This window comes from Lactuca sativa, chromosome 3 (assembly GCF_002870075.4).
Source record: "Lactuca sativa cultivar Salinas chromosome 3, Lsat_Salinas_v11, whole genome shotgun sequence".
NCBI classification, from domain to species: domain Eukaryota; kingdom Viridiplantae; phylum Streptophyta; class Magnoliopsida; order Asterales; family Asteraceae; genus Lactuca; species Lactuca sativa.
Window position 1 is genome coordinate 111,233,978 of NC_056625.2, and position 11,393 is coordinate 111,245,370.

Here is an 11,393-nt window from a genome sequence, read left to right on the forward strand (position 1 = left end):
CTAGCAATTTCATTTCACTTTGTAACATGTTGAGCAAGGTGTATATTATTATGTGTTTTTGTGTTATTGCAATATATGACATTCTTGTGTTAGTATCTAGATATACACCAGTTAACGAATGGATTTTTACTAAATAAAGCATAGATTACACAAAGGGTTATTATTGAAGTATACCCATTACACACAAACATTTTATTAAAACTATGTTAAGTATAGTTTACGTACTTTGCTTTTACTACCCTTGTTTTGATAAACTATAATAGGTATAGTTTATGATACATTTCCAAATGCATACATTTCAAAAGAGTACATTTATACAAAAGGGAAACATTCATTATGTTAAGTGTAAATTCGTTAATAACTTTGTGAGACATTCGCTTCGTATAAATCACAAGTCCTGTATTGTAACCAGAGTCTCCTGGAGGGAGAGCGTGATAGTTGTATATAGATCTATATTGGGCTTGACAAACCCACACCAGAGCTGCTTGCAACAGCTAGACCGGCAGGTCTGTGGTGACAAGTGTCATTTCAGTTCTACGACGCCCGAAGAACGTCGTTTTCAGGCCACCTAGGTCATAGTATGGTTATAATAACTCACAGAAAGTATTAACAAACTTAAGAATTTACGGGAAATTCACTAATATCATATGCGTTTATATTTAAATAAACTCACGTTATTTCTGTAAATAAGGAAGATTACTCATACGTTTCAGTCTTTGGATACAAGACTACAGTATTCATTTTAAGGAAAATATCGGTTTTTTCTGGAATAACTATACAATTACGAGACAAGCTTTTTTTTCATAATCATATACAAAAACTTATGAACTCACCAACCATTGTGTTGACACTTTTTCAAACTACTTGTATTCTCAGGAAATCGCTAAACAGGTAACAAAGTACTTTTGAGGATGGGACGTTGAGGCGTCAACTTATCATATTTTGTCAACATATTGTAATTGATTTTGAAACATGTAATTCATACAATGATGTAACTCTTTCAATTATATATATGTTGGTTGTGTTTACTTTCATCACTATTGTCATTGTTGTTATGATACTACACATGAACTCCTCCACCCCCGGACGTTTCCGTCATCCTTGGTTTAGGGGTGTGACAGATTAGAATATGAATCCCTAATTATCACCCAATAAGAAAATTAGGGCTAGGATCCAACAACAATATTTACATATTAGAAAAGGGATGTCGTAATCCAACATGCAAATAATATGAAGGTAAGTGAATGACGATTCACTAATTCTCCACCATAAAAACATAACTTTAAGTCCTAAATGTATTGAGAATTCCTAGGTTCGGATGAGATTCATTGAAACTATTCAATGGCATGTTTAAATATCGATATGCCCCTCTTGTTTGTGACTGGGATACCAAGGATCACAAAGCGGGTGTGAATTACCATGCAAATTCACATGGTGCCTTCATTGTAACGATCACCTATTCGATGTGCCGGTAAGCCACACACGCTTCATCGAACTCTGATAACCAATGAATCACCCTTTGCCACCTTTTCTTAGAACCAATTAGTGTGCCGGTAAACCACACACGCTCCACTAACTTCTTAGCAGGGTGCAAAGTGTAATTTCATGGGATTGCATCAATTCACTTTTCCTAAAGTAACTAAGATTGGGAAATTTTAAAAAAAAATGTGTAGTTACTTTGTATTTCATATTATACTTTTAATGAGAGGATGAGGCTGCCCTATCCTACCCGTTCGGCTAACGACCCTCCACCGATCAAGCAAGCGGTGGGTGTGAGTGTACACCCATTAAGCGTCATTTTATAGGTCGCAACCTTATACCCACCTTATAGATCGGCTTCGTGAATGAGGCCTACTAACGGTAAGACTAGCATTTTAGTTATACGTATATATATATATATATATATATATATATATATATATATATATATATATATATATATATATATATATATATATATATATATATATATATATATATATATTAATCTTGTAATATTATATTAGTATAGGGTTGTATTTTAAACCTTTAAAAAATCTAGGGTTTGAAATTTAAATTGTCTAAATTAAAACTTTTAATCACAAAACATAAATTTCAAAACTTGAGGACAAGTTTTAAACATTTAAAACATGGAGGATCAAATAATTTTAATTAACAATTTTAATTAACAATTAATTCCATAATTATCCATATTTGATTTATTCAAGATTTCTTGCAAGATAATTACCAATTTAATCAAAATAATTAATTAATTATCATATAAGGAAATTAAATATTTTATTAGTTGATAAATATCTTTAATTAGATCAAGATTATAGTCATATATATCAAAAAATCGGATTAGGGTTGATCTAATATGATTAAGGTAAGTTTCCATAAGATAACCATCAAAAAATCCCGAATTTGGCCTTTCCTGACGCTTGGACTCGCCGAGTGCACCAAGGGACTCGCCGAGTCAGGCCAACTCGCCGAGTCCATGACTCAGAAACACAAAAATCGAATTTTGCAAATAAGATTCAAACAAACAAGCAACAATTTAATAGAAACCAATCTAGGCTCTGATACCACTGATGGGTTTTAGCCATAAGAACTTTCCTATGTGCGCATGCAAAACCCTAATGCTTGGATCTACGCTTTCTAATTAAACATGCTTTGAATCCAAGACTTCTAACAACTAATTAGGTATAAGAAAAATACAAAAACAGATCTAGAAGTTTACCTTTGAATCTCTTTTTTGATCTTGTTGTCTTGGAGCTCTAGAGTCACAATTGTCACTCCTCTAATGGCTTACAAACACCAACTAGCAAAGAGGATGATTTGAGAGAGAGGTTGGAAGGAAATCGGCCAGGGGTACTCTACTTTAGATGAGATGCCGATTTCCCTTGCTCAAGGGATCTATTTATACTTGTAGACTCCTTAGGGTTTCACCTTTAAACCCTAGCTGGATAATCTTTCCTTAAAGCAATCCAAATCCTTACCTTAGATAAGCCTTGGACGATTTTGAGCTATCCCAAGCTCTAGAATCCGTCCAATCCTTATCCCTTAAGGATTTACAGTCTAAAGTGTAACTATCAAACAATTGACAGTTTATACCCTCTTATTTAATTAATCTCTTTAAGTCACCAAATTAATACTAATTAATTTATGACTTATATTAATCAAATAACAATATTATTATTCCTTATATTATTCTCATAATATATTAATAATATTTATTCTCTCATAATAAATCATCCTATCAAGTTGCTATGGTGAAGGCAACCCAAAAGGACCATGCACAATCGGGTCAAATACTTGCCTAATATAATTGCAGCCTTAGACACTATTCCAACATCAACTTCATCCATCCTCCACGTCGAGCCTCATCGCGTACTCTGATGCAGATTCGGGAGGATGTCCTTCCTCTCGTCGGTCTACAAGTGGTTATTGTGTCTATCTCGACGACAATCTTCTATCCTAGTCTTCAAAACGTCAAGCCACTGTCTCCCAATCAAGCGCTGAAGCTGAATACAAGGGAGTCGTGAATGCAATAGCCGAGACATGTTAGCTTCGTAACCTCCTTCGGGAACTTCATTGTCCGCTGACCCAAGCTACCATCGTCTATTGTGACAATGTCAGTGCTGTTTATTTATCCTCTAATCCCGTTCAGCGTCAACGAATCAAACATATAGAAATTGATATCCACTTTGTACGGGATAAAGTCGCAACTGGGAAAGTCTGCGTTTTTCATGTTCCATCTAGTCTTCAGTATGCTGATATTTTCACTAAGGGACTGCCATCATCCCTCTTTACAGAATTCCGATCCAGTTTGAGAGTCCGATCTCTATCTCCCGCTCATACTGCGGGGGCGTATTAGTATATATTATGTTGTATTATTAGCCCAATTAGATTAGCCCAGTTTGTATAAGCCCCATATATATATATATATATATATATATATATATATATATATATATATATATATATATATATATATATATATATATATATATATATATATATATATATATATTATGGAATGAAGGTAAAAGGATTACAGGAAAAACATTGAAACCCTATTAAAAACGAGCCATCCAAAATAGGTTTATATTTTGCAATTAATCTTTTTGCCATGTCGGTATTGTTGCTTGCATTGTCAAACGAAATAGAGAAGATTTTGTTGCATAAATTACAAGTCTCTATAACATTTACTAAAATTGTAAATAATCGTGCCCCCGTGTGAGGATGCGCAAAAAGTTCAAAAGCAATAACTCGTTTGTTCATTACCCAAGTAGAGGGATCTATCCAATGTGCCGTGACGACATGATAGCTTCTGGAACAAATTCCGGTGGAGGACCAAACATCACAAGTTGAAGAAACACCGGTTTTATATTGAAAAATCCCAATTGCATATCTTTTTTGGCTATATCCCAATACTTTAAAGCATCACATCTAAGAGAAGTGCGACTTACTTGCTGGTATTGTGGTTTCCTTTTTTCCTGCAAAATCTTTGTTAATTGTGGGTTGTCGAAGTGGTTGAAAGACAGACCCTCTTAAATGACGAACTTGTAAAAGCTTTCACGAATTTCGTCATTGTTGTAAATAAATATTGAACCGTCGGGAGTAATATTTGGTTGATTCGGATCACCTTAACCTTTTACAACCAGACACGTTTTTGTTGTATGACTCCTCAACGTACTATTGCCATCTTTTCCCAAAAACATAACGCATTACTTGCACCTTGCTTTTTCCTTCCCGTTCGACAACACAAATCATAATGTTCCCACACATCTTTACTCTAAGTGGTTGGTAAAATTTTAACCACCGTTGCATCCAAATCTTGACCCGCAGTAAAATTTCTCGAGCTCATTTTTGGAAGATTATGAAAATAGAATTATAAAGTAGTAGAAATTTGTGTAACATGGAAATGGAGCAAATGGCTTGTATTTATATGTGTTTAGAAGGGCCAAAATGTCAAGAAAAGTCAAACTAGTCGTTTTTGTTTGGTTTCAAAAATTATTTGAAAAATTCCCATTTTTTAACGGTAAAAAAAAACAGTTTGGATCCGGTTTGAACCTAATCCGGTTTGCGATCCGAGGGCTAATCCGAAATGTTGTTCGAAGCTTGAAACTGCTTTGGATCCGGTCACCAGAATAATCCGATCTGGTTCGGTCAAATCCGATTTTGACCAAATCCGGTTTCCAGATCGGATCGGATCCTATACCCGAATCCGGTTTTTGTGTTCATCTCTAATCGACATATAATTCTCAATATTATTTGTCGGTTTCGTTGCGTGTGTATTGATTTGATTTACAACATACATAAATGTTATGAATTACGACATACAAAGTCATTCATAAATGTATGTAGAAAACGCATGTTGTATATGTATGTCGCAATTGTAGGTCATAAAGGTTTATTGTAAATCTTATGACAGACGAAATGTCTGTCATTTCCCTTTATGAAATGCAGGGGCGGAGACAATAGGGTGGCATGCAGGTGCTTAGTCACCCCCAATCTCATTAAAAGATCATGTATAATATAGTAAATTTTGAAAATGGTGAAGCCTATATGATAACTATTTATTTTATGGCCTTCAATATCTTTTAAATTTTACTATTATAATATATAAGGAAAGCAAAAAGTTATAAAATTTCAAGCCCACACGTTGGATTAATATAAAAGTCCACTGCCCTCTTTTTTTTTTAATTGTGGAGACTTGTAGTCATAATTCATAAACCTATTTTTACAACGACATACCTCTTTATTCGACGACATTAAGTGTCTTGGATTAAGAAGCGTTTTTAGGTGATTTCCGTTTTTCAGTAAATAACAAGGTAAGTTTCAATTCTTATTAGTCATCACACATTTAGCTTTTTGTAACTTCTAATTAATAGTTTTGTTATTATTGACAATTTGGTTTTTTATAACTATAAGACTAATGATTTTTTTTTTCAAATTAAAATGCTCATGAACCATATTTGCATCATGTTAACCATAATATTAGGAAAGATGTTAACGGTATAATCCCTCATACTCAAAGGAATAGTAATATCAAAGAGCTTAATGTTGAACATCATTATATGAAAAAATTAACATCCAAATTTATAAAAGATAAAATTATTATTTTTTATTCGTGGTCCCAGAGATAACCTTCAATCTTAAGTTATTCAAGTAACCAACCTGATTGATCAAACCATTATATATTAAATGTGGACCATACCAACATCAAAAAATCAAAGTATATGTTCAATCCTAGTGGTCCTAACGGTTATAAGAATAGTTTTCAACAAGCTAGTTTAAGAATTTTTGGAAGTTGGAATATTATTTGAAAATGGATGCTTGGTTTTGTTTTCCTTGTTTTCTTTTTAATTAAAAAATCTATTAGGTGAGCTAGATCGGATGCATTTACTGTAATTGGGTTTAATAAATAGAAATAAAGCTAGATGTGGCAAAGATTGTGTGCTTCATTGTCAATCAAGCCAAGACTTCGATATCAGCACATATTTTACACATAATTTATACGAGTACTCTATTATATTATCATGATGTGAGCTCTGTTATCCTAAAATCGTGGCTCCGTTAGGGGTGATCATGGTGCGGTTTGTTGCGGTTTTCATACCAAACCGAACCGCAGACCGCATGGTGCAGTTTTTGCATTCTTAAAACCGTTGGGTGTGGTTTTGCAATGGTTCGGTTTTTCGGTCTTTAAATGTTGTTTCGGTTTGTATCGGTGCGGTTTCGATTTTAAACCGTGTTAAGAATTTGGTGCAGTTTTTTTATGTTTTTTGGTGCGGTTTTTTAAAACTATAAGAACTAAAAACCATGTACATGTAAGCTTGTATTGTGCTGTTTTTTTTAAACCATTCATTTTCAGCTCAAAACAAAATTACATAATCAAAAATTGTAAGTCGCTTAAAATACAACTTGTCACTACTCTCACAAACTAATTAATAATTGAAGGTTTGTTGATTTTGACTTAATTTGTTACAACCTTATTATATATAATCGATTAGTACGTTTGGCTAACAATAGAACATTTCTTTTGCACCCCTTATAGTCTTACACAAACACAAAATAAACATATAATAAATATATTATCGTTTATAAGTATTTAAATAGCGTGTGTATAATATACATTGATTGATTTATTACTATACACGTTTGCGGTGCGGTTCGGTTTTGGTGGACCGGTTTTAGGATAGAAACCGCACCGCAACGTTGACCTTCGGTTTTTGCAAAAATTAAATCCGCACCATTGGTTTTTGCATCGATTTCGGTTTTTTGGTTGCTGTTTATTGCGGTTTTATCGGTTTTTCTTTAGTCGGTTCGGTTTTTGCTTACCCCTAGGCTCCATCCTTGATGACATGGCTTTATCTATCATGTATTGACATTTATATTATATAATGTCATTCAAGGAAAGTTTTTATTTCTAGTATATATATATATATATATATATATATATATATATATATATATATATATATATATATATATATATATATATATATATATATATATATATATATATATATATATATATATATATATATATATATATATATATATATATAAAAAGCGGCTAAAAGTATCTTTCAAATTCTAACAGTACTCTAGTAAGAAAATATAAGAAAACACGAAAACTATATTGACAAGAAATAGTGGGACATGCAGACTTAAAAACAATTGTTTGAGTTCGTGGCCAATTTCTTTATTAAGTGGTCCAAACGAAATTGCTGATCAATATAACAGAATCTTTTTATGTAACACAATGATACACCGAAAAAATCTATCTTTATATAGATGAATTTGACATTTGAAAAGGAGATTAGGAATCTTAGTGAAGCAACTTACATTTCATATAAACACGCATGCTTCTATTATTCTATATGTAAATACACGTTTATACCCCAATAATTTGAGACATTTTGATTGGTATTTCCGAAACTTTTGGGATGTGTGGTTATAGAGTGAGAGAAAAGAGTTATGTCATCAAGCATTTTGAATCAAGTATAAAGAGGGGAGAGATGGTAAGTAGGGGGTCTCATACCAATCCTCAAAACCATTGACCAATGGATGTTGAGAAAGTTTTCCACATGAATGGTGGACTTGGTGATAATAGCTATGCACAAAATTCATCTCTTCAGGTAACACATATACATTCAGCCTTACATTTTATGTATTTTTTAACAGTTATATGTTATTGATTTTATTTACTTGGTTAATGTGACAAAAAGAAAATGCTAATTAAGAGGACATGCCTATAAGTATTATGACAAGTATCTAATTATTACTATTATTAATTTTCAAATATTTAATAAACTAAACAAAAATGTAAATAAATTACTACTGCTATTACTATCATATTTTTGTTATTTGTTTCTTATTTGTATTCATATATTTTTTTTTATTGCTGGTATTATTGTTTTTATTATCCTTATTTTATCTTAATTAATTGTTGTTACTAGTTTTAATTTATTTAAAAGTTTTATAGAAAATATGTCAAAAAAAGATCTCCTAAGTATACGACTTCGTGACAATTGCTATGTAGATTAAATTTATCAATTAGCATTTTTATTATAAGTATTTTACTAACAAGCATACTATAGTTAATACATTTTGGAATTCAAAATAGCTTTTTCGGGAACTTTTATACGACTTTAAGAGACGTATTTTTGTCATAAAAAGAGGATTCAGAAGAAATAATCGGAAAGGAGAACTTTATGATAAAAGTTCCAGTGACATGGTTAAACTGTCAATATTTACCATTCATTAATGGTTAAACCGAGATTTTGATAGCTATTATCTTTTAAAAAAAGTTTTGTTCAGAATTACGTACTTAAAACTACTTATTTTAAGCAAAGATTTCATAATTCATACTATTTAAATAATTTTTGGAAAGGTTCAGTTTTAAAAATTCAATTTTTAATTTTTAATTTATGTAATTTTATATTTTAAAAGCATCCAATTAATTTATTCATCATTTCTATGTAAATAAAAACTACATTTTATAATTGTGACATTTCAACTTTACCTATACTAGTTTTAATTATGAAACACATTCAATAAGTTACCATTTAATCTAGACAACCTCCATATTTAGAGAAAACTTAATGAAATAACAAAAACAAAAGAACATTATAATCTTGTCGTATATTCAATATTTATGTTTTTTGTTGTAGAAAAAGGCTTCAGATATGGTAAAGCATATAACCCTCAAAACCCTAGAAGAAACCTACATCTCCACCACACCAAAAAGCCTCGGCATAGCCGATCTCGGCTGTTCTTCCGGCCAAAACACACTATCAAACATACGAGATATGGTGGAAACCATCGACAAAACCACCGGTAAACTCCCTAACACCCGACCACCGGAGTTCCGCATCCACCTCAACGATCTTCCAACCAACGACTTCAACGCCACATTCAAAATACTCCCTGATTTCCACCAAGCATTAAACCACCAAAGGCGTCACCGGAGCCCCAACCACGATTCAAGCGTATACATCGCCGGTTATCCGGGTACCTTCTACGGCAGACTGTTTCCCGACAAGTGTTTGCACTTCATTTACTCTTCTTACAGTTTGCACTGGCTCTCCAAGGTTATATACTTTATTTACTTTCTGTCTGTTTATGTCGTAATTATATTGACCTAATTACAACTATATCATCAACTTCAAGTCGTAATCTAACATTTATATATTCAGGTTCCTCCGGGATTGTATGACAAAAATGGAAAGTCGATTAACAAAGGTAGCTTATACATCTCGGAATCGAGCTCTCCACAAGTCTCTAAAGCGTATTTTGATCAATTTCAAGAAGATTTTTCAATGTTTTTAAGATCAAGGTCGAAAGAACTTTTAGGAGGAGGTCGGATGGTGTTGATTCTATTAGGAAGGAGAGATAGAAGCCATGTTGATAGGGGAAACTCGTTTCTTTGGGAACTTCTTTCACGATCATTCGCCACCTTAGTTTCTCAGGTATATATACTTATAAGTTTCATATATAAGAAGATATTATGTTAAGAATTTCTTTTCATTATTAATTGTTCTATTATGGTCTTCATGTAGGGAGAAGTTAAGCAAGAACAAGTTGATGGGTATGATTCACACTTCTATGCACCATCAAGGGATGAATTAGAGGAGGAGGTAAAGAAAGATGGGTGTTTTAACATGGAGCTTTTTGAAATGTTTGAAATCGAACGAAACTCCGGAGCTTATATGAGCCATGGAACTGCAGTCGCCAGGACTGTTAGGGCGATTCAAGAATCGATGATTTCCCATCATTTTGGAGAAGAGATTCTTGACAATTTGTTTGAGAATTATGGGAAACTGATTGATGAAGAAATGGGTATAGAAGATATTAAGCCCATAAGTTTCATTACTGTTCTTAGAAAATTATGATTTGGATATATAGACGTACGTCATGCCATGTAGGTATTGTTGTGTAAATACATCCATGAATACTTTTCCTTATTTTCTTTTTAAAATTTATATTTATGTAAGGAGTGTCTAATAAGGGTATTAATTATAAGGGTCGTATCAGTAATATTTATAATATATGCACTCACATTAGAAAAATTAAAGAAATGATTTTTGTATACGAGTGACGCGTAAGGTTTTAATAGCCATAAATATAATGCTGTTAAATTTATATTTAAAGTTTATTTTAATGCTCTTAAATTTATATTTAAAATTTGTTTTAGTTTTTTATTATAAACATTTTGTTAAAATATGTAATATATATGTAAATGTTTCTTACTTAACATTTTCCGTTATATTTTGTGTTGTTTGCATTTCTATATATTTGTATTTTGTAGGATTTATTTTGTAATATAAACTGGATCCATTTTGTGATGATGTATTGAAGAAGGGTTGAAAGTGATTGGATGTGATAGTTTCGGGTTGCCACTTGTTTAGTTGAAAGTCGGTGAAGGTGAACACGAGGATTGATCCTTTGGTATCTGTGGGTTAGTTCTACAACCTTCAACAACTTTTATATAATATAAATTTGATCTATTTTGCGATGATGTATTTGGTAAAGGGTGAAAGTGTTTTGATGTGATAGTTTTGGGTTGCGGCTTGTTTAGTTGAAAGTTGGTGACGGTGAACACGAGGATCGATCATTTGGTATCTGTGGGTCAATTGAAATGATCAATCCTCATGTTCACATTCACAAACTTTGGCATCTATGGGTTAGTCTGACCTAGCTATATATACAAGTGAAGAGGTTTGGGTCGTCACTCAGATTACTTTACACACACATACACTTTTTTCTCTCTCGTGTCTTTTAGTTGTCACATAGTCTACTAGGGTTTCCATTTTAGGGTTTTCGATATCTTTGTTCTATATACATGTAATCTCGTGTTTGATTGATAAAATAGTTTGAGAGTAGATTTAGGTTGATTGTAGTGA

General features: G+C 32.3%; 1 protein-coding gene across 1 annotated transcript; it reads left to right on the top strand.

Annotated features, from left to right (window-relative positions):
- Positions 1–7,809: 7,809 nt before the first annotated feature.
- On the top strand, positions 7,810–10,632 carry LOC111916155 (probable methyltransferase TCM_000336). The gene is made up of 4 exons (XM_023911791.3): positions 7,810–8,126; positions 9,162–9,581; positions 9,687–9,959; positions 10,050–10,632. Exons 1-4 carry the CDS (start codon positions 8,052–8,054, stop codon positions 10,380–10,382), a joined length of 1,101 nt encoding a protein of 366 aa, XP_023767559.1. The 5' UTR covers positions 7,810–8,051; the 3' UTR covers positions 10,383–10,632.
- The last annotated feature ends 761 nt before the right edge of the window (positions 10,633–11,393 follow it).